This window comes from Euprymna scolopes, chromosome 35, assembly GCF_053919585.1.
Source record: "Euprymna scolopes isolate OS-2025 chromosome 35, ASM5391958v1, whole genome shotgun sequence".
NCBI classification, from domain to species: Eukaryota; Metazoa; Mollusca; class Cephalopoda; order Sepiida; family Sepiolidae; genus Euprymna; species Euprymna scolopes.
Genome location: NC_136516.1, coordinates 12,650,234 through 12,676,075, shown reverse-complemented (window position 1 = coordinate 12,676,075; position 25,842 = coordinate 12,650,234). Strand labels below are relative to the sequence as shown.

Sequence of the window (25,842 nt, the reverse complement as noted above, 5' to 3'; positions counted from 1 at the left end):
AGAGTGTTCGCACGAGCTAAAGTCGTGAACATTGCATAGATGTTAGATGACTCTCTTAGTTATAATTCTGCAGACAGTGCCCATCCTTAAGTATTCTTAAACTCGGCTGTGGATTTTTATCCTGGGTCTTCCTAATCAACAGAAATCAAATCATTCCTGTAATGATCCGGTCGCTGTTCATTTTGTGGTGGGAGTTTAGTTCTGTGCAGTTCTAGGAGGTCCACCCTCTCAGGCTTTACCTCCTCTCTTTGAGGATGGGGTTAATTTATTGTTAATCGCCTACTAGTGTATATACATTTCTTTCTTTTTTTCCAAAGGAATCACCACTTATCAAGGCCCAGAGGCCACTCGAGGATAAGGGTTAATGATAGTACGGTAATCAATGGGACAATATCGCAGTAGTGGAAATTTGGTAAATTGGATTACTTAAGGGGTCGGCTCCTCAAGAATTTGTTTATGTTGGACTTGAAGACGACCATATTGTAGTCAGTTGGAAAGCAGGGAAACGGAAAAGAGTTCCACACGTGTGCAATTCTAAGAAAGAAACTTTGTTCATGGAATCAACGTTTAGGTTAAGGCACAGATAAAGAGGGGAGGATATTATTGATAGTGCTTTCAGCTAGACAAGTGTTTTTTGTGAAAGTCAGGCAAGAGGGACCATAGATTCGAGCTCAGACGAGCACTTGCCATGGAAATAGTCATAATGCAGGGACAGGCTTGCAACGTCTCTTCTGTGAGAAAGAGATAGAATAAATATTTTTGTTTATACCGTTTTAATTTTTTAAACATTTTTACTTTTATTTTACTTAACTTATATGCGCTGAATAGTCTTTTATCCCCCCCCCCCAAAAGAGACTATATCAAAGTTATGAAAGAAAAGTAATATTTTAAAGACCTTAATCAAACATGGGCACTTCACGGGGAACTTGGACCCTGAATAAACGTTTTTTTGTTTTTTTTTATGACTGCTCCCTGAAATGCGCAAAAGTTTTCTTCGTATATATCTCATACACATTTTTTTTTTTTAATCGAGCGTGTTTTTATTTTATTTTTTTAATTTTTTAAAATTTCTTTGAGTAAATTTGATTCATACTTGTTTACATTTTATTTTCATTTTCATTTTATTTTATTTTATTTTACTCTTATATTTTTTTTTTTTTTTTTTTTTTTTTTTTTGGTCTCAAATAGTATCTTCCAAAAAAGTTTTCGTGATGAAATAAACCAATGAAAACCTTTTGTGCATTTTTCATTTTCAGGGAGCAGTCATTAAAAAAAACAAAACAAAACAAAAAAAAAAAAAACGAAAAACGTTTACGCAGGGTCCACGTTCCCCGTGAAGTACCCAAACATGTATTAATTGCAGGTCTGCTACCGATTTCTAAATAACAATCTATGTTGGTCGACTTAAAAGGAAAATCTATAGCAAGTTGCTGTGAAAGAATTTTTGATTTGATTCCAAAGAAATAAAGACGATGTACCATTATTGTTCCATAAAAGATGATTAAAGGAACAGGAAAATAGAAACTGCTGTAACCATAAGCGATGATATTGTTAATGTGTAACAAAAAAAAAAAAACTAAAAAAAAAAAAAGAAACCCTTTTTTTGCGCATGTTTTCTTTTTTATGCATATAAAAAAAGATTACGTCTGATACAAAACTGTATTCGAGGAGACAAAATGGCGATTTTAGAGGAAAGAAAAAGCCGGAGAGCCAACGTCTCGCGTCCGCCTTCGGGCCAAGATCAAAGTGTAGTATCTTTCCGGCAGATGCTGCAAGCAAAGACTAGCTTAGTAGCTATGACTAGCAAAGACCATATGTGGGGGTAGCTCCACATATCTGAACTTGGTCAATGTAGGGATCACCCTACAGACCACAGTTACTATCCAGCTCCCATTTCCCACCTCTCGGGAGCTGGATCCCCCCTTTCCCTCCCCCCATCTCCACATTAAAAAACGGCCTTGTGCCTAATTTGCTCAGTGGGGAAGCAAATAAATAACAGACCATTGCCCTTGTGGCATTCTTTTGGTCCATGTACGGGCAACCCTACTTGGGCCAGCTGGCAAATCACTATCCAACTCCTATTTCCCACCTCTCGGGAGCTGGTCCCCTTTTCCATTCTCCCTCCCCTTCACTCCTCACATTAAAAATCGGCCTTGTGCCTAATTTGCTCGGTGGGGGAGCAAATAAATACCACGTCTCGCAGTACTTGGCCTTCGGGACAAGATCAAAGTGTAGTATCTGTTGTTCAGATGCTGCACTTCAATTTCTTGTTCTCTGTCAGTGGAGGAGAAATCCTTCACGACTGAGACAATTTTTATTTTTGTTCCTTTTCTCCACGTTAAAAAAACGACCCTGGTGTCTAACTCTATCCTGTGGGGAGGCATTGTAAATAGGAACGTAGAATAAAAAGTTTAAAATGTTGAATATTTTATTCAGTAAATAATTACATTTTTACCAAATCAAGCAAGGATAAATTCTAAAAGTTAAAAATATTTTTAATAAAATAATTTATTAATTCGAAAAATTATTTTTTTTTTTAATTTTTAATTCTTTTCTTTTTTTTTTTTTTAACTCACGTTCACCTCCTAACAAGACATATGGCCACTTGGACGTAAAAAGCTACTATTTGGGACCATGACTAGGAAAGATTAACAAGATGTTGGTTTACATTACATTTAAACTTCTACATATCAGCACGGTCAGGGAAGTAGGTAGCAGGAAGGGAATTCCAAACTCTAGCTGTTTGAAAAAAGAAACTATTAGAGTATTTCTAGCATTTAGGGACCTCACCAGTGAAGAGGAGAGATTTTGTTGCTAAGTGGGTTTGTCGGGGATATATACATCGAGGGAGCACGTCCAACGAGTTCATCAGAGCACATTCCATTAAAATACCTGCAAATCAGACACAGAGATGCAATATTGCAGTGATGGGACAGGGGTTGGAGCTTAGTTGACAAAGGGGGACCTATTAGATGGAAAAAAGAGGGAGAGGCTACAATGGTAGATGCACCAGCCCAGATGTGGCAACAATACTCCGTGCATGAGTGAATGGTGGCCTTAAATTTTGTTTTCGCTTTTTGTAATGACGATTGATAATTTGTATTATTTGGATCATTCGGACTATTGTTCTCCTCTTGAGTATTTTTTTTTTTTTTACATGGGAGTCATCACTTATCAAGGCCCAGAGGCCACTCGAGGATAAGGGTTAAAGAGTACATGGTAGTCAATGGGATAATATTGTAGTAATCGTTAGTTATGGAAATTTGGTAAATTGGATTACTTAAGAGGAACGGCTCATCAAGAACTTGTTTATGTTGGACTTGAAGACGACCATATTGTAGTCAGCTTGAAAGCAGGAAAACGGAAGAGGGTTCCATAAGTGTGCAGTTCTAAGAAAGAAACTTTGTTTATGGAATCTACGTTTAGGTTAAGGCACAGATAAAGAGCGGAGGAAATTATTGATAGTGGTTGCAGTTAGACGAGTGTTTCTCGTGAAAGTTTGGAAAGGGGGGAACTATAGATTATCGAGCACTTGCCATAAAAATAACGATAAAACAGAGACAGGCTGACAACGTCTCTTCTGTGAGAAAGAGGTTGCAGGGAAGAGAAAAGGGCATCCCCCACTAGGCTACAAAGTCTATTTTGAACTCTGTCAAGGCAGGATAAGTTTTTAGCAGCTCCTGCCAAGATGTAGCAAAGTACTCCATCCTTGGGCGTACCTGGCGCTTATATAGGAAGAGAATTGCATCAGCAGTGAGATATTCACTGGATCGATAGAAGGATCCACCATTTTTCCAGCGATTTTGGCAACGGATTTGATATACGTGTTTCATTTCAGACCAGGAGTAAATGTCATGCTCAGAAGCTTGTCAAAATATAGAGCCTCCCCAAGACGAGAGCCATTCATTTCAATTGATGCCAGATGGGGATCAGAGCGTTGATGATGTAAAGATAGAAGCTTGGTTTTAGATGCATTAAAAGTAAACAGCCACTTTCCTCATTCTGCCATGTGCTCAAGATCAGAGGAGAGAGAGAATCAACTTTTCGGTTCATGTAACATCTGACCTTCAGGTGTATCTTGTTGAACTCAGGAATCTGCAAGGAATTTCGATCGGAACTCTTAATTTAATCCACAGCATGTTCTTGTTTCGTCAGCCATGACTGAATAGAAGTAATTGTATTTTGTGTATCGTTCACACTGAGGATTGAAACTTTAACCTCCAGAAGAATGTAACTTACTACTGAATTTACCAAGTACTTTATCCACTATGCCACTGGTCGTTACGATTCCAGAGTTCGACAAGAGACACCTAAAGAAAGTTGGTTGTTACACTGACCGAAACATTGTGAAAATAACACTCAAGATGAGAACACTATATTTCATATATATTTTTTATAGAGTCAATTTCTTATGGATTCTTATGTGTTATAAAGTTGTGATTTCAAAAATAAAAAATATATATCCATATGACTTTGATTCATCAGCTTGAATCGAAACTGAAACCAAAACTTATCAAGAAAAAAAATATATGCATGGGTGTTTTAGCTATAATCGAAACAGAAACAAAAACTTATGAAAAATCCTTTGTAAAATTATTTATTACAAGAAATGGAAGGTCATAACAATTAAACAACAGTCACTTGAAAGAAAAAAGATATAAGCATGACACACAAAATAACACACACGCTATCTTATTAATATATATAAGATTTATTTTATGTACTTACCTAAATTGTAAAATCCTATTATCTAACCAAGGGAGATAACCTCTTTATTTAAAAGAAAAAAAATTAAATACATTATGGTAGTGTTCTAATTAAGTAATTATATCGTATTGATATATAGATTGTAAAATTTTCTTTTTAAGTACTTTTTTTTTTTTAAATGTTGTAATTTGCTTGAAGCATTCTGGTGATATAAAATAATATTTGCGTTAGAGGATATTTCAATGCAGTTGACGTAGATTGCATTATTTCTTCTTTTTTTTCTCTTACACTTTTAACAGAATACTTAGAGATAAATCTCTTTTTCAACGTTAAAATTATATTTCTAAAATTAATTTAAAAAATTCTTTAATATTTTTAAAATAATGTTTTTAAGAGTATTATTTGGATTCTTTGGACTACTGTTCTCATCCTGCGTGTTATTCACTCAGTGTTTTGGTCGATATAACCTACGACATTCTTCAGGGAATCTGCACGGAATTTTGACTGGAACTCTTTATTTAATCAACTTAGAAATTCTACCATATCATGGCTGATGGAACGAGAACATGCCGTCCTCATGGGTTAAATAAATGGGTTGCTTGAAATTCCATGCAGATTCCCAAGTTTAACAAAATACACCTAAAGAATGCCGGAGGTTATATCAACCGAAACACTGTGCCAATAACACTCAAAATAAGAGCATAAGAACAGTTTTCTGAAAAATCCAAATAATATGAATTAAAACGTTATCCAAAAAAAAAAAAAAAAAAAGGGAAAAATTGAATCCACATAATAAAGTACAAACCTATTTTATTTCTAAATTTATCTCTAGCTTTATTTATTATACTTAACCGTTACTAAACTTTTATTAACCGTTATCAATAATTCCCCCCCCTCTTTATCTGTGTCTAAACCTAACCGTAGATTCCATAAACAAAGCTTCTTTCTTAGAACTGCACGCGTGTGGAACTCTCTTCCATTTCCCTTCTATCCAGCTGACTACAATATGGATATCTTCAAGTCCAATGTAAACAAGTTCTTGAGGAGCTGTCTCCTTAAGTAATTCAATTTACCAAATTTCCACTACTAATGATTACTACGATATCATCCCATTGACTACCATACACTCATTAACACTTATCCTCGAGTGGCCTCTGGGCCTTGATAAATGGTTACTCCTTTGTAAAAAAAACAAACAAACAAACAAACCTAATAACATTGTCTGACAAAAAAGGTTAGGAATCACTGTGCTATTTTCTTGCATTGTGCCATTTTTACCTGTGCCATTTTTTACTTGTGCCATTATTAAAATTCACAACGTTAATGCCTTGTAAAATGCACCCTGAAGCATGTTCATTTTCTTGATTGAATTCTTTCTTTATTTTTAATGGAAATCGCTTCAGACAAGACATGAGGCCACTTGATGTAAGGAGCTAAAAAAAAAACAACGACAAGTGTTAAATGGATAGATTCTGATCCCAAATATACAGTATAATCACATATACAGACCTGTTCTCATTAGATCACCGAAGTTAAGCAACGTTGAGCCTGGTCAGTACCAGAGGGGTGACTATTTGCAAATACCAGGTGCTGTATGTAGGAGGATGTTGACACCTCCCTGCAAGAACTGCAGAAACATTACGCTGTCACCTCCCCTAACCAGGATATACACATGACAAGGGACCACTTATGAATTTGATATACCCTAGGCACTTCCTCCTCCAGGTCAACCCACCTAATGTTAATGCTCCTGGTGATATTCCAACCCAGAAAACAGCAACTCTTCCCCTTTTGTCAGAAACATCACTTATGGAATGTGAGGACTAAAAGACAAAATAAGTGAAGCAAAAGTTCCAATGTTATTTATTTAGTTTATTGGAACAAAAGTGATGAGGTGAATTGTTTGTTTTTTTCTGAATTATTGGCAAGTTTTAATAATAGGGGAACCACTGCTCTGTTTCCTTTACGTTTGCTATTTTTATGTGTGCCGTTATTGCTTTGCACAGTTCACAATGCTAATGCTTTGTAAAACGTACACTTAATAATGTTCGTTTTCTTGATTTAATTGAATATTTTTTTAAAAATAGAAATCGCTCCAGACAAGGCATAAAGCCACTTGAGGCAAAGAGCTAAAAAAAAGAAAAGAAAAGAAAATACCACTTCAAGATCAAAAACTAGTCAACAACAACTGTTCGATGGATAGATTATGACCTAGAAGGCAGCAATTTTTTACTCTTTGTCAGAAACATCACTCATGGAACAAATATAGAGAGGTGAACTGTTTGTTTTCCCAATTTGCTGCCAAATTTTAATAATAGGGGATTATTTTTCGATATTCATAAACTGGATGCATTCCAACAAATAAGTTCAGATTTTTTTTTTATTATACAGGTGAAGTCACCACTAATCAAGGCCCAAAGGCCACTCGAGGATAAGACAAGCAGAAATTCCGAAATGCCAGTGTTTCAGAATAAATTTTACCCATAGTTGTTAAGGCAATTTAGCAAAACTTAATTTTCACTAACTGTCATCGAAAACTGTTTTCATTAATAGTTAATTTTTTTACCTTATCGTCTTTCATAATTTTTGGATATTTTCATTACTGCAACATGACAATTCAGTATATATAATTGGTTTCACTTCAATAACGAAGAGAAAATGATTTTAAAAGTGTTGGGCCAAGAATAGATGCAAAGAGTAAAATCTCCGTCGTCAATTCAAAGTCCAGGTATGTATAAGACCATTCAGATTATATTTTATTTATTTAAATGATCCTGAAATTCGATATGATGTGAGTTATTCCCCCCCCCTTTTAATTTGATGTTACCTATTGGTTCTTCTTTGTTATTGTAACGAAATTCGAAAATTGAAATATTGAATTTCAAGTGAAACGAATGATATCTTCTGAATTGTCATGTCATAGTAATGAACATATCCAAAAATTACGAAAAACAATAAGGTAGAAAATGAATTATTAATGAACATAAATTTCGAAGATAATTCATGAAAATCGAGTTTTGCAAAAAAAAAAAAAACAAAAAAACTGGAGAGTTTTTTTTTTTTTTCTGAAAACTGAAAATCTTTGGCCAATTTAGGAAAACTTAATTTTCATGAATTACCCCCCAATTATCGTTTTTCACAATTTTTGGATATGCTAATTACTGCGACATGACAATTCAGTAGATACCATTGGTTTCACATGGAGGTCAATATTTCGACCTCCAACTTTCGTGACAATAACGAAGAAGAACCTACCTATCTTTATAAAGTAGGGAATGTTTAGATATTTGCATGTACAGGATTCATTTCTAAACTAATTAACTGATCATTATGAATTTTGGAACACAGCTGGTAGTATTTTAGCATAAAATAATGTTTTTGTTTTTGGTGGTAGTTTAAAGAAATGGAAAGGGAGGTAACAAAAAAAAAGAGAGTAAGAGAGAGAGAGAAGCGGGAGGAGTTGATGAAAAGGAAGAGGTGGCAGAGAGAAAATAAGATAAGCAAAAGAGCCGTCACCCGACTCACCGGTTTCTTCATATTCAGACTCCTAGTTAAGCTACATAACCTTTTGAAATAGATAGACCTAAGCACAGCTATTTGTATGCCTAATTTGTGTGATTATTATTTTTATTATTATTCTTTAAACAGTTTATAATAAATTAATTCTTGGTGTTATTCATTTGTAATTTGGTTGTCCTATCTTTCTATGTATGTGTGCAATTGTTTTTGTTAATATTAACAGTAGTAAATTAAAGTGATGCAATATTAAAAGGGTGCATTACCAAAAGCTTTATGAAATATTATGTTCAGTAATTTTCAAGGGAGGTAATTTAAATATAAAATAATATCTTAAAAAAATTACAATAAATTTATATTAAAGCTATGTAATGTAAGTAACATGGCAAATAGTCTTCATTTATGTGTGTGTGTGTGTATATATATATATATATATATATATATATATATATATATATATATGGGATGTTGAGCAATTTCTGTAGGAAATTTTAAATGGGAGAGCTCAATGCATAGCAGAGCAAAAATAAAAGTTAAAAGTAAAAAAATAAAAAAACAACGAAAAATCTAATCAAATTTCAGTATAAATTTATTTCAAACAAATCGGGCCTTTTCAAATGAGTTGGTTGAAAGTTGACATTAGACTGAGTAATAAAAAAAGAACCAAACTAAATGCTGTTTTGTATTTACTTATTATTAGGACTTTCGATAGGTTTATTGCTACGCAAATCCCAGTGAAAACTCATGGTCATTGCCAGCGAGGTCAACAGCAAGCTGCTGTTGGGGTAACATAAATTTATGTACAAAGGTTATCAAAAAGGGGAGGGAGAATTCAGACGATCCTCCATCTTTTTCCACTACTACATTCTCTCTCCTGGCGTGTAGTTTTTGTCATTTCTCCATCGGATATCAGCTTTTGGCTAGTTCGCTCATTTGAAAAGGCCCGATTGAGTGGAAATAAATTTATAATTAGATTGGGCTCGAATTTTAGTTGTTTTTTTTTCCTTTTAACTTTTACACATATATACATATTTATATAAACATAGAAACAGATATACAGAGAGGAATATCAATAGATAGAAAGGCTGAAAGATAGAGAGGAGGATAGAGTTGAAGAAGAATATAAAACGATTTGCAGGCGATTCCTTTTAATCCATCTCTAAAGAATAAGACTGTCATTCATACCAAAAAAAAAAAAAAAAAAAAGATGATATAGCATTGTCACATTCAGTTGAAAATTTCCGTTCCAAACTTACCTTGAAACTTCCCGCATTCTGGATGAAAGAAAAATTTGGAAAATGTTATATACATTTTTTTGTTGCTAGTATCTTCTGGGGAGTTGACAAGATTAAAAAAAAATACAAAAAAAAAAAAATTATTAAAAAAAAAGAAAAGAAATTGTTTGCACCTGATAGGACGTTTCTTTTTCAATCATTTCTGATAGATTCGCGAAGATAGAAGTCTGTCTGCAAGGTTTTAACCTAGTATATCTATATAATACTAAAACTCTGTCGTTCTTGGTTGTTTGCTTGTTTGCTTGCGCACTATCCTCCTCCTTCTCCTCCTACTACTACTACTGTGCCTTCTTTTCTTGCTACTACTATTACTTCTCCTCTTTACAACTACTACTATGCCTCCTCTTCCTCCTCTTACTACTACTACTACCAGATTGGAGCCCAGTGCTACCTTCATTACTCCTCATATTCATAAATGACCTCCCTGATAAAATTGTCTCGAAGATGGGTAAATTTTCTGATGACACCATGCTCATTGGCACGTGAAGAGAACTTTTTCAGGGCAGGTTCTCAAACCAGATTAAGTATGTCTTTTTTTTTTTTTATATAACAGTGAAGTACATTAGTCTATAACCACAATAACAAATTCAAATTGGCTAGTCAGAATCAAAGTTTGATCGTCAGCTCAAATGTATTTAGGTCCGACTTTTGAAATCAGCAAACATAATGTTATATAGTAGACATTGAATTCAGTAGATATTGATTTTATCATTGAGTTTGGAGTCAAATTAAAGTGAATGAATGTGTTAATTGATCTATGTCAGTCCACGAGATATAATTACAATTAAATCGATATAATAAACTTTCTACCAAGAAACAAAATAATGTTAGAGGATTAAATTCAATTGATTGGAAATCGATTTCAGATGATGTACTCATTTATCGATCTGCTGATTATGAAAGCATTTTTAAATAGATATAAAATTAAATTTCGTTCATCATTAGAAGTTCTCACACAGATAATCAGCGATTGCTTTTTGCCAATGGCCAGTGGTGATCCCACTACGCAGCAGTCTCAACCTCTTTCGATAGACACTGTAAATCATTTTGTGTTATCGTACCAGCCTTTTACCATTGTGTTATGGAATAGGTAGAACAGATTAAGTTATCCATCTAACTTTGTAGCTATTTATCTATCTACCAATCTAGCTATCTGTCCATCTCTATCTATCTATCTATCTATCTATCTATCTATCTATCTATCTATCTATCTTGAGAGGTAGACAAGAGATGGATATGATGATGTTTTCATAAAACCTGTCAAAATATAACAAAGCTAGACCATAGACAAGTTTATCGGAAGCATCTTATCAGCTGATCGGAACTACGTGTGAGTCATGTGGATCAGGTTAGCTGGAGATGACTGGGAGTTGAAATTTGGACTCGGTGAACAGCGGTTGGATTAATGATTGTCTCCTCCTCCCCTCTTGGGAGGGAGGTGACGTGTCTCTCAATGGAGACTGTTAAACACCACAAGAACTCACTTTCCATGTTCATCTGCGTCGACATCTGGAAAAGTGAATAAAAAACTGAAACCAATTATTGTCTTGGAGTTAATGTCTTTCGTCCAATAGGTTCCAGCCCTCTCCAAGAAGATGAATTCCAGATGGATCAGTGAATATAAGGTATGTCGGAGATATGACACCTCCCGCTCACACACGCATATAAATTTAGATGATCATAGAACATAACATGTGTCTATATACATCACATAGTATAAGTAGAGGAGCACGGTTCAGAAAATGAAGAACCACTAAAAACATTAGGAACACGTTAGGGGCACGTCACAAACAAACACAAAACGTATACACCCGTTTAGATGGGTGCCATTCATGTTAGAATAACGTAACATCTGATTGACAACGGGCGTTGGTTTTCTTTGAAATTTGAGTGGAAATAATCTTTTCCAAGGTTCCAGTACTCGCCCACCCTGTGTGGAAGTCTGATTGGTACTCTGCTTTCGATCCCCCTTGACCCGCCATGAATATTTGGAGTGATAACAACTGAAGCTGGTACCACCAGATCTATGTGTTTCTTTTTATTTGTCTTGTTAACAGTTTTCATTGTTTACCGTAGACAAACTATTAATAAAAGAAATCCACAATTTAAAAGGTAATTTGTACAATTCAAAACAAGGTTTTTATGCTAACAATAAAAAAAAAAATCATACTCTTGTTCATGAAATTGTTCCAAGATGAAGACTGTTCAGAGCTCTACATTGCGAGTAAAACAGTCGCATTTGCGAGTGTTTTTCAAAATGGCGACTAGAAATAATGAAACGCTTATCTTTTGGCGATTGCATTTCTTTCACTGACAATCTTCCAAAGCTCACTACTGAGTGAAAAATATCTTTTCAACTTTTTTTTTTTTTTTAATAAAGTGAACAAAGTTAAATTATTTAAACAATAAAAGTTTAATAGAACAATATAATCTTTTTTTCTTACAAAGGCTGGTTAAAAAAAATATCTAAAGAAATGAGAATGTTTAAAATTTGTTGTATATTTAGAACAACACTTATTAAAAAAATAGAAAAATCTTTATGATGTACATACTCGTCACAGAACAAAGATGTCATATTCTAAAAATCATGTGGGCTTGGCTAGTAACTTTTCTATTTGGCTAGTAAACGAAAATATTTAGTTGTCAAAGGTCAACTAAAGATAACTTTGTCCGTAGAGTCCTGCTGTTTAGAATTATGGTTTCTCTTTTTGTTTTAATAATAAAAAAAAATAATGATTTTGATAAAACAAAATGGTGGCTGTTGTCGTTCTTTTTTTTTTTTTTTTAATGATTTGTGTTCCATCAAAGTTTCAGTTAAATTCCATTTCCTTTTCTTTTTTTTTTTGTAATGATAGAAAAATATATCCAGTACCTCCATCTTGAAAATTCAAGGCCAATTGATTTTGTTATGAATTCCTGCCTGAATCTATTTTGTATATATTTTTGAAAACAATTCACTGTTTTCTTTTTTTTTTTTTTTTTTTTTTTTTTTTTTACATAGGCATCACCACATTATCAAGGCCAAGAGGCCACTCAAGGATAAGGGTTAAAGAGTGTACAGTAGAAATTGGACATTATAGTAATCATTAGTAATGAAAATTTGGTAAAGTTGATAACTTATATGGAACGGCTCATCAAGAACTTATTTACGTTAGACTTGAAGACAACCATATTGTAGTCAGCCGGAAAGCAGGAAAACGGAAGACAATTCCACAGGCGTGCAGTTCTAAGAAAAAAGCTTTGTTCATGGAATCTACGTTTAAGTTTAGGCACAGATAAAGAGTGGGTGGAATTATTGATAGTGTTTACAACTAGACGAGTGTTTCTTGTGAAAGTTTGGCAAGGGGGGACCATAGATTGAAGCTCATTCGAACACTGTCCATGAAAATAACGATACATCAGAGACAAACTCGCAACATCTCTTCTGTGAGATAAAGGTTGTAAGGAAGAGAAAAGGACATATCCTACGAGGCTACGAAGTCTATTTTGAACTCTATCAAGGCAGGACAAGTCCTTTCTAGCAGCTCCTGCCCAGATGTGGCAACAGTATTCCATCCTTGAACGTACCTGGCTCTTATATAGATAGAGAATAGCATCAGCAGTGAGATATCTACTGGATCGATAGAAAGATCCCACCATTTTTCCAGCGGCCTTGGCAACAGATTTGATGTACGTGTTCCATTTAAGATCAGGAGTAATGGTCAAGCCAAGAAGTTTGTCAAAACTTGAGGCCTCCTGAAGACGAGAGCCATTCATTTCAATTGATGTCAGATGTGGATCAGAATGTTGATGATGTAAAGAGAGAAGCTTGGTTTTAGATGCATTAAAAGTAACCAGCCATTCTTTACCCCATTGTACTACGTGCTCAAGATCAGAAGAGAGAGAATTGGAGAGAACTTGGTCGTTTACTGTCTTAGATGTGGTACCATAAATGGTAGTGTCGTCAGCATAGATGTCTACAAATGATGTAAGGATGTGATTTGGAAGATCATTAATGTAGATCAGGAAAAGAGTTGGGCCCAGGATGGACCCCTGAGGAACGCCGGCATTAATACTGTGAACTTCAGATTTTTGCTCCTCAACTACTACTCTTATGAACCTATCAGAAAGAAATGATTTAATAATTGAGAAGACTTTTCCAGCAATACCATAGCTAGAGATCTTATGAAGTAAACCTTTATGCCATACCCTATCAAAGGCCTTAGATATGTCAAGAGCAATTGCCCTAGAAAGGTTGCCTCCGTCGAGAGATTTGCTAATCCTATGAGATATAACTGTAAGCACATCTGCTGTAGATCTAGCAGAACTATTTATTTCTGTTTACTGATTTCTGTTTTATCCATGTGTTTCGTGTAATATATCTACATAGCTAAAGTAAGTGAGAATTTTCGATCTACAAACTTGAATGGGATATTCAGAAATGTGGAAAACTTTTTACCCCGTTTTCATTCGGAACAAAGGACTGCTAAGGGGTCAAAAATTAACAAATTGGTACGTGGGGGTCGTCGGATTTTAATCTGTGTCAACTGTTTCATGACTGCGCATGCATAGTAAAGTACCATGACAGCTTTTTTATGTTAAGAATAAGGGTTTCTGAAAACACTTTGCAGATATAATATCAAGTTGGTGTAATGGTTGTCACACTTGACTTAATGTTTTTAGGTTTTGGTTTCAGTCTCAGCTCGAGTATTTTTTTTTACTTACAAAAAGTGAACTGTTTAGAAAAAAAACGTAAGACTTGCATGCACATGTCTCAGTTTCTGTATGAATTAAAATATAATAGTTATGCATATTTTACGCCTGGGCAACGCCAGGCGGCCTGCTAGTATATCTATAAAAGTGAGAATGTGTGTGTGTGTGTGTGTGTGTGTGTGTGTGTGTGTGTGTGAAGACACTTCTCACCCTATGTACTCAACGAATTTTTGATTTACAGACTTGAAATTTGGTATACAGAGTATTCAGACACGTGGAAAACTTTTTAATCCGTTTTTATCTGGGGAAAAAGGGCTGCTAAGGAGTGAAAATTGAAAAATTGGTACATGGGAGGCCAGTGGATTTTTATCTGTTTTCAACTGTTCCACGACTGTGCATACAGGGTCGTGAAATATGACAGCTTCCTTATGTTAAGTATGAGTTGGTTTGAAAACACTCTTTGAATGTCATATCAAGCTGGTGTAATGGCTATCGTACTTAACTAACTGTCTTTAGGTTTTGGTATCAATCACAGCTCAAGTATTTTTTTTCTACAAGAAGTGAACTGTTTAGAAAAAATATAATACTTGCATGCATATGTCTCAGTTTGTTTTTGTTTTATTTTTTTAAAGGAATTTAACGTTACGTTTAATATCTACGGTATTTCTGTTTATAATAAATAAGAATCCTGCATTAATTAAAATAGAATATTTATGCGTATTTAACGGCCGGACAACGCCGGGGAGCCTGCTAATAAATATATAATGTTCTGTTTGTTCCTTTCTTTATTAGTCCGTACGTTACGCTTTGAAAAAGGCCAAATATAATTTTGGAATGCCAATCTGTTTTAAAAGAGACCAAATTCACAAAATTTGGCTTTAAAAAGGCCAATCTAGTAACCCTGGACAAGAATATAAAAGTAACCTCCTTTTGATCTAGCCTCGTTTTCGAATATCATAATAATATATAATCATTGTTGTCATAGTATGAGAAAATAACTTGTAATTTCGAAATGCAGTGGGTCTTCACCAAAGAAAGAAGTCAACCAATCATCTATAATATAAATCTCACCTGTCTGTTTAAGTATATGTATGTATGTATGTATGTATGTATGTATGTATGTATGTCTAAAACTTTTGATAGAGGCAACGTATTTTCACGAGATAAGCATCATTTTGAAGTTCGACGTCTCAGACGCCAAATATCGAAAAATTGGCCCAAAACATTAATTCCTTCACCCTCAACTGGGCACTTTTCTACAAGGAGGGGTCGATTTTTTGCGAGCCATTTATGCAAGTCATCGTATCGATTGGATTGACTTTGGCTAATTTTAACGTTCCGAACTTCCAGTCGCGTCATGGAGTAGCGGTAAAACGTCAGATTTTCTTTCACTTTCTTTTCCGCCTTTGCATCACGAGTTCGAGCCTGCCTGACTACTACCACTCTTTTTTTTGTTTTTTGCTCAATACACACCTCTAAACACCCGGGCAACGCCGGGAACCCAGGCTAGTTACATATGAAAAGGAAACATTCTAAAGAAACAGGGCAAAAGAAAAAGAAAAAAAGAACACTATCCGGCAAGAGGTACTAAACTGAAGGAATAAATTAAAGATTGTATCTTACAATGTCATTTTATCATTTGTATTAAACTATGTAACACATTATTACTTTCTGAATATTTATTAATTTATCCCATTTGGATCAGTTGTATATTTAAAATACAACACGCACTATTTTCATAGAAATGTTAATAAGCTCATATTTGCTGCATGTTATTGGTTTTTGTTTCCCCCAAACTAATTTTTTGTGCTATCCACAAAAAAATACCAACTTTATGAAAACATATTTGTTGATGAAATACATTTCTCATTCCGTGGAGTTTCCATAGGTCCTGCTAGTATTGCAAAGATTGCAATAAATAAATTTGAACATGCTGATGAGGAAAATTTCTATTTGTTAAAAATTTTATTAAATGTAATTTTTCTAATAAAACTTATTTTCTGAAATGTGTGTACATAAAATGGTGCGTTGAATATTTATTTTTGGAGTTTGAGTCAAATATTTGAAAATAATTATTTGAATTTTCCGAATTTACCATATATATATATACTAGCAGGGCTACCCGGCGTTGCTCGGGACCGTATAAACAATGAAAAAACAAAAGCAGATATTGAACATATGTTTTATTCTTAGGGGAGAGGAATCTTTCATCTCAAGTTTTAGCGTTACAAACAAACATTTGTCTTTTATATATATAGATAATGACAGGTTTTTTTGGGGGCCCCCCTCGAAGATAACTGATCAGTTGACCAACTTCTAGTGGTCCGTTTGACGTGAAATTTCGATATTTGTCATCCGGGTGATGGGGCTTTGATATGATACCAAATTTGTCAAGTTTGGTTCCGTCTTTCAAAAGTTTTAGCGTTACAAACAAACATACATACATACACACAGACGTTTGGCTTTTATATATATAGACTAGCAGGGCTACCCGGCGTTGCTCGGGACCGTATAAACAATGAAAAAACAAAAGCAGATATTGAACATATGTTTGATTCTTAGGGGAGAGGAATCTTTCATCTCTATGTATTATTTGTTTTATCTACCCTAGGACTGATATTGTTCATGTTTTATCCCTAGCATAGGTAATTTACAGCATGTATATGAAATTGTTTTACCTTAGGGAGAAGAGAACAGGTAATATACAACATAATGTGTCTATATTACATCCCTGGCAACGCCTAGAAACCAGCTAGAACATGTATTTCAGTCAATCTTTATTATATCCTGGGCTATGCCGGGAAACCAGCTAATCTCTTTTTAGTGACTTGACCACCAAAATACCTCCCTAAGTGTGTCCTTTCTTTTGAACTTATTAGATATAGGTATCTAGAAATGTGTGTGAAATTTTGTTGAATGCATTGTTCACTATGATTTTCTTATTGTTCTACACAATATCAACTGTAGCGAAATAACACAGTAAACTTAGTGTAGTGTTAGAATAAAGAGCAAAGGAAAAAATTAGAATCATATTTTGTAATTGCAAATCTAAATTTGCTAGCATGTACCAGTATTTGCCAGGTTGTGGAAATTTGGAACTTATAACATATGTAGTGGCCTTTTCCTAGATACCTATTGCTAAAAATTATACTTTCATTTTGTTAGAAAAATCTCTCTTCAGATGCCCTGCATCATTCAAAATAAAAACAAATATTTTTATAATTGTTTCAGTATATTGCTACACAATGTGAAAGTTTTTAACGTTTGTAAAAAAAATCATGAATGTGCTTATATTGCAAAAAAGAAAATATCAGTGCACAGTATTGAAAGTGTTTGAGATTCAAAAGTCTGTAACATTTCTACTAACTTCATAAGATGTCATGTGAGAAACTGAATTGAATATCAAGACATTATCTGAAGCGTTTTTATTTTGGTGTAACATATGTGTTTACAGTGAACCTTAACTTTTAATAAACAGATTGGTATGCAATGACATAGGCTAAGAATCTTTAAAATATATATAAATTGGAAAAATGTGTGAACAAATGAAAAAAAAATGATCCGCTCCACTTGATGACATCAAGCACAGTAATATTTTAGTGAAGAAAATATGAAATTGATGTTCAGTGATTAGTTTGGATGAATGAGAAAATGTAATTGTTTGATGCATAAAAATAACTCAGTTGCTGTATTTGATATTAAGCAGCAAAATATAGTGATTTGAATATTTGGGAAAACATCAAACCAGATTATGTAAAAAGAAAAAAAAAAGATGAAATTAGAAAATATATATTTTATGTTTATGAGTTCTGCCAATCAAAATTTTGTGGCAGAAATTGGGTGATTACCATGCAATTTTATTTTGGTAAAATTCTTAAATTATTAGAATGTTTATTATAATTTCTAATTAGTGACTTGTTATAATCAAAATCCGCCCTAAAGAGTGTCCTTTCTTTTATTAGGTATCAGAGTAGGTATCAAGATTTCTACTTCTATACAAATGTGATATTTCAGATCTGTACATAAAAAATTTGTTGAATATATAGGTTGAGAATTGTTCTGTGTCGCTCTCTCTCACACACACACGCATTCTCACTTTTATAGATATAATAGATAGATTACTCTAGATATATTTCCATATGTCTGAATACCCTATATACAAATTTTCAAATCTGTAGATAAAAAAATTTGTTGAGTATATAGGTTGAAAATTGTTCTCTCTCTCTCACACACACATTCTCAATTTTAGAGATATAATAGATAGATTATGCTAGATATATTTCCATATGTCTGAATACCCTATATACAAATTTTCTAATCTGTAGATCAAATATTTGTTGAATATATAGGTTGAAAATTGTTCTTACTCTCTCTCTCTCTCTCTCTGGCTACCTCACACACACATTCTAACTTTTATAGATATAATAGATAGATTATGCTAGATATATTTCCATATGTGTGAATACCCTATATACAAATTTTCTAATTTGTAGATAAAAAATTTGTAGAGTGCATAGGTTGAGAATTGTTCTCTCTATCTCTCACACACACACATTCTAACTTTTAAAGATATAATAGATTATGCTAGATATATTTCGATATTTCTGAATACCCTATATATAAAAATTTGTTGAATGTATAGGTTGAGAACTGTTCTCTCTCTCTCTCTCTCTCTCTCGCTCACACACACACACATTCTCACTTTTATAGATATAATAGAAAGATTATCCTAGATATATTTCTATTTGTATGAATACTCTATATACACATTTTAAAATCTGTAGATAAAGAATTTGTTGAGTATATGGGTTGAGAATTGTTCTCTCTCTCTCTCTCTCTCTCTCTCTCTCACACACACACACACATTCTCACTTTTATAGATATAATAGATTATGCTAGATATATTTCCATATGTCTGAATACCCTATATACAAATTTTCAAATCTGTAGATAAAAAATTTGTTGAGTATATAGGTTGAGAATTGTTCTCTCTCTCTCTATCACACACATTCTCACTTTTATAGATATAATAGACAGATTATGCCAGATATATTAAAATATGTCTGAATGCCCAATATACAAATTTTGAAATCTGTAGATAAAAAATTTGTTGTATACATAGGTTGACAATTGTCCTCTCTCTCACACACACACACATTCTCACTTTTATACATATAATAGATAGATTATGCTAGATATATTTCTATATGTCTGAACACCCTATATACAAATGTTCAAATCTGTGGATAAAAAATTTGTTGAATGTATAGGTTGAGAATTTTTATCTCTCTCTTTTTCTCTCTCTCTCTCTCGCTATCTCACACACACGCATTCTCACTTTTATAGATAAAATAGATAGATTATGCTAGATATATTTCCATATGTCTGAATACCCTATATACAAAGTTTCAAATCTGTAGATAAAAAATTTGTTGAATATATAGGTTTAGAATTGTTCTCTCTCTCTCTCACACACACATTCTAACTTTTGTAGTTATAATAGATAGATTATGCTAGATATATTTCCATATGTCTGAATACCCTATATACAAATTTTCTAAACTGTAGGTAAAAAATTTGTTGAGTATGTAGGTTAAGAATTGTTCTCTCTCTCTCTCACACACACACACACACACACAAGTTCTCACTTTTATAGATATAATAGATAGATTATGCTAGATATATTTCTATATGTCTGCCTACCCTATATACAAATTTCCAAATCTGTGCCCAAAAATGTGTGGAATATATAGGTTGAGAATTGTTCTCTCTCTCTCTCTCTCACACATATTCTCACTTTTATAGGTTATATAGGTTGAGAATTTTTTGCTCTTTCCATCACTCACATTCACACTTTTATAGATATAATACATAGATTATGCCAGATATATTTACATATGTCTGAATACCCAATATACACATTTTCAAATCTGTAGATAAAAAATTAGTTGAATATATAGGTTGAGAATTGTTCTCTCTCTCTCTCTTTCTCTCTCTCTCACACACACATTCTCACTTTTATAGATATAATAGATAGATTATGCTAGATATATTTCCATACGTCTGAATACCCTATATCCAAATTTTCTAATATGTAGATAAAAAATTTGTTGAATATATAGGGTGAGAATTTTCCTTCCTCTCTTTCTCTCTCTCTCTTTCTCACACACACACAAGCTGAAAATTGTTCTCTCTCTCTCTCTGACTCTCTCTCTCTCTCTCACACACACACACATGGTCATTTTATAGATATAATAGATAGGTTATGCTAGATATATTTCTATATGTCTGAATACCCTATATACAAATTTTTAAATCTGTAGATAAAAAATTTGTTGAGTATATAGGTTGAGAATTGTTCTTTCTCTCTCTCTCACACACACATTCTCACTTTTATAGATATAATAGATTATGCTAGATATATTTCCAAATGTCTGAATACCCTATATACAAATTTTCAAATCTGTAAAGATAGAATTTGTTGAATATATAGGTCGAGAATTGTTCTCTCTCTCTCTCTTTCACACACATTCTCACTTTTATAGATATAATAGATAGATTATGCTAGATATATTTCCTTATGTCTGAATACCCTATATACAAATTATCAAATCTGTAGATACAAAATTTGTTGAGTATATAGGTTGAGAATTGTTCTCTCTCTCTCTCTCTCTCTCTCACTCACTCACTCACTCACTCACTCACACACACACACACACATTCTACCTTTTATAGATATAATAGATTATGCTAGATATATTTCCATATGTCTGAATACCCTGTATACAAATTTTCAGATCTGTACATAAAAATTAGTTGAATATATAGGTTGAGAATTGTTCTCTCTCTCTCTCTTCTCTCTCTCTCTTTCACACACATTCTCACTTTTCTAGATATAATAGATAGATTATGCTAGATATATTTCCATATGTCTGAATACCCTATATACAAATTTTCTAATCGGTAGATAAAAAATTTGTTGAATATATAGGGTGAGAATTGTACTTACTCTCTCTCTCTCTCTCTCTCTCTCACGCACACATTCTCACTTTTATGGATATAATAGATAGATTATGCTGGATATATTTCCATATGTCTGAATACCCTATATACAAATGGTCAAATCTGTAGATAACAAATTTATTGAATAGATAGGTTGAGAATTGTTCTCTCTCTCTCTCTCGCAACCTTACACACACAACCACACGCAAACATTCTGACTTTTATAGATATAATAGATCGATTATGCTAGATATATTTCCATATGTCTGAATACCCAATATACAAATTTTCAAATCTGTAGGTAAAAAATTTGTTGAATATATAGGTTGAGAATTGTTCTCTCTCTCTCACACACTCACATTCTCACTTTTATAGATATAATGTATAGATTATGCTAGATATATTTCTATATGTCTGAATACCCTATATACAAAGTTTAAAATCCGTAGATAAAAATACGTTGAGTATATAGGTTGAGAATTGTTCTCTCTCTCTTACGCACACACACACACACACACACACACACACACACACACACACACACATTTTCACTTTTATAGATATAATAGATAGATTATGCTAGATATATTTCCATATGTCTGAATACCCTATATACAAATTTTCAAATCTGTAGATAAAAAATGTATTGAATATATAGGTTGAGAATTGTTGTCTCTCTCTCTCTCTCTCTCTCTCTGGCTACCTCACACACACACACATTTTCACTTTTATAGATATAATAGATAGATTATGCTAGATATATTTCCATATGTCTGAATACCCTATATACAAACTTTCAAATCTGTAGATAAAAAATTTGTTGAGTATATAGGTTGAGAATTGTTCTCTCTCTCTCACACGAAACTGTGCGCTCGGCTTCTTCCCCCCCTTCCCACCCCAAATGCTTGGGAAACTGTGCACTGTTTTTGTTGGTTTTCAAGCTGCCTCTTCCCCCCCCCCACACACACAGTTTAACAGTAGTAGGAGGTCAAGAGAAAGAGGGTGAGAGAGAGAGAAGAGTAAGTTGGTGAGAGAGAGAGAAAAGAGAAAGAGGGTGTTGGTTTTATATTTTTATTATCGTCTAATATTTTGAAAGCTGAATTTCTAATAAAATGTGCATCTATAGGAGATAATGCCTGGGAATGTGTTCCTCCCCCCCCCACAGTTTAACAGTGGTGTGACGTCAAGAGAAAGAGGGTGAGAGAGAGGGAAGAGTAAGTGGGTGAGAGAGAGAAAGAGAGAGAAAAAAAAAGAAAGACGGTGTTGGTTTTGTGAAAAAAGTTGTTATTTACAATTGTTCGCATTCTTGGCCTTTTGGTCAAGATCAAAGTGTAGTATCTGTTCTTCAGATGCTGCACTTCTATTTCTTGTTCTCTTTCGGTGGAGGAGAAATCCTCCACGACTGAGACAATTTTTATTTTTGTACCTTTTCTCCACGTTAAAAAACGACCCTGGTGTCTAACTCTGTCCCGTGGGGAGGCATAGTAAATAGGTACAATTGTTCGCCATTAGTGGATGTTGACGTCACGTCACGTGACATGACTAAGCGTTTTTTTTTTTTTAGTATGAATAACATTTTTTGTTTTAATTATAAAGTCTACACTTAATTTTATAGAAAATGATGTATATATAATAGAAAAAAAAAATTACTGGTTTTGTTGGATTCAAGTGGATCCCCCCCCTCCAGTTTAAGAGATAGCAGGTCACGTGGTAATATACAAAATGGCTAGCGTAAATATAAAGATCGGTTTTTTTATCGACGAATATTTTGAAAGCTGAATTTTTTTTTATTCCTGTACATTTTTTCCTGATATTTTTCGTTAAAACTCTTGTATAAATACTATTTTTAACCAGTTAAATACGTTGGAGACATTGTCATGGAGTTTAATAATCTCTAGAACAAAGCAGAAGAGAAATTACAAAAGTATCGGTAAAACAAAGTGTTTGTTTACATTTGTTCGCCATTACTGGATGTTGACGTCACGTCACGTGACATGACTAAGCGTTTTTGGATTATGTAATATTAACATTAAAATGACAGGTTTTTTTGGGGGCCCCCCTAGGAGAGAAATGATCAGTTCACCCCCTTTTAATGGTCCGTTTGGTGTGGAATTTCGATATTTGTCATGCGGGTGATCAAGGTTCAATATGATACATAATTTGTCAACTTTGGTTGTGTCTGTCAAAAGTTTGAGCTGACGTCACGTCACGTGACACGTATTGAATAACGTTAAAATGACAGGTTTTTTTTGGGGCCCCCCTAGGAGAAAAACGATCAGTTGACCCCTTTCTACTGGTCCGTTTGACGTGAAATTTCGATATTTGTCATCCGGGTGATCAAGGTGCAATATGATACCAAATTTGTCAACTCTGGTTCCGTCTTTCAAAAGTTTTAGCGTTACAAACAAACATACATACATACATACATACATACATACATACACACCGATTTTTGCCTTTTATATATATAGAAGAAGATTTTGTATAATATATACAGGAATTTACATTCATATCGGTAGTCGGTACCGACGGTTTCAAGCCCGGTAGTTGAGGACTGCTCTTTAATGTCCGCCTCAGGCTCTCTTCAGCCGACTCTCATCATCATTAAGAGCAGTCCTCAACTACCGGGCTTGAAACCGTCGGTACCGACTACCGATATAAATGTAAATTCCTGTATATATTATACAAAAAAATGTATTGCTCTTATTTCGAGAAAGGTTTTTTCCCTAATAATAGAGCACTGTATGGGATTTCTTTTTCTACAAAAAAGTACAAGTATATATATATATATATATATATTTTTTTTGATGATTTGTTGAAATTCAATAGTTTTACTTCTGATTTTTTTTACCTGAAATATATATATATATATATATATATATATATATATATATATATTTTTTTTTTTGATGATTTGGATATATATGCCTTGTTGAAATTCAATAGTTTTACTTTTGATTTTTTTTAAACATGAAATATATATATATATATATATATATATATATATATATATATATATATATATATATATATAATGAATAAATAACAAAAGACGATATTCCAAAGTTCATGATGCTGACTATCTTATAATTTATTCCTTTAATTCAGTTGACATTTACAAATCTTGATAGTACGAGGGGCGTGCAATAAGTAATGCCCCTGACCCACTTCCAGTTATCTGATCTGGCTGAAATTTTGCATGTGCAATGATTTATATCTCTATGGGTTATGTGGCAAATTACAGCTCTGAACTAATTGTGGTTTCTGTTTTACAGGTGTTTGAACTGAGTCAGGTGTGAAATGGAGCCTGTTGAATTTCAAGCAGTGATTCGGTTTTTGTATTTGAAAGGACGCACACCACAGGAGAATTTTGATGAAATGAAAGAAACTTATGGTGATAATGCCCCATCATATGACCTTGTAAAACGCAGGCATCATGAATTCAAACATGCCCGGAAGTCTGTGGAAACAGCTCCAAGACCTGGTCGCCCTTCTTCTGCCATTGATGAGGCATCTGTCAGTTGAGGCTGCCATTTTGGAAGATCGGTGCATTACTATTCGACAAATAGCCCAAGATGTCAAGATTAGTACAGGGTCTGTGGAAACTATCATTCATGACCATTCGCATATGCATAAGGTGTCTGCCAAATGGATTCCCAGGTTGCTCACACCATTCCAGAAGCGAGAACGCGTCAAGTGCTCGAGGATGAATTTGGAGATGTGCCAAGAAGATGAGTCAAAGTTTTCAAAAGACTGATTACACAAGATGAAACCTGGGTCCATCACTATGATCCAGAGACCAAAGCCCAGTCAATGCAGTGGAAGCACTTAGACTCACCACCTCCAAAGAAGGCAAGGGTGCAGCTCTCTGTTGGCAAGGTCATGCTCACAGTTTTCTGGGACCAGGACGGAGTAGTGATGACAGATTTCCTGTCAAAGGATATCACAATTACAGGAGCCTATTATACTTCAATTTTGAGGAAATTAAGGGAAGCTATCAAAATCAAGAGGCGGGGCAAGATCAGCAAAGGTACCCTCCTCCTGCAGGACAACGCTCTGGTCCACAACTCGCATGTCGCCAGATCAGAAGCACGGGCATGTGGTTATGAAATCCTTCCCCATCCTCCCTACTCTCCTGACTTTGCACCCTCTGACTTTCACCTCTTCCCAGCCATGAAGTTGTTTTTGAAAGGAAAGCGTTTCCCAAATGATGCAGCCTTGATTTCTCAAGTCATGTCATGGTTGGAGAACCAACCTGGGGTGTTCTACAAAAACGGTAAAACGGTCTCCAGAGCTGCATCAAACGATGGGAGAGATGCATACCTCTGGGTGGTTCCTATGTAGAGAAAGACTAATAACTGTGCAAAGTTTCGTTGCTCTACTACTATGGAAAGTGGGTCAGGGGCATTACTTATTGCACGCCCCTCGTATCTGTTTCGTAGCAAACAATCAATCACTTAACTAACTCATTAGAAGAAATAGCAACAATCAATCAATCAAAAGGAAATCAAGTGCGTTTTGACATGATTAAATCCGAAAATTGGAAGAGAAGCTGTAAATACCTTATAATATGTTTATTTTTTTCTTTTTTATTTCTTTATAAGCGATTCTATTGTGTTTTTTCCATTCC

At 34.0% G+C, this 25,842-nt stretch overlaps 1 protein-coding gene and 1 pseudogene across 2 annotated transcripts in view; one reads left to right on the top strand and one right to left on the bottom strand.

The window, feature by feature from the left end:
* Positions 1-25,842, bottom strand: part of LOC145259686 (junctophilin-1-like) — a 629,234-nt gene that overhangs the window by 204,828 nt on the left and 398,564 nt on the right. The window contains exon 2 of one of the 2 annotated variants that reach the window (XM_080117354.1): positions 9,480-9,497. The exons of the other annotated variant lie outside the window; for it this stretch is intronic. Within the exon in view, the coding sequence (XP_079973480.1) occupies positions 9,480-9,497 (18 nt within the window). The remainder of the gene's footprint in view (positions 1-9,479; positions 9,498-25,842) is intronic. 2 annotated transcript variants of the gene reach the window in all.
* Positions 22,510-22,643, top strand: LOC145260075 (U2 spliceosomal RNA; annotated as a pseudogene).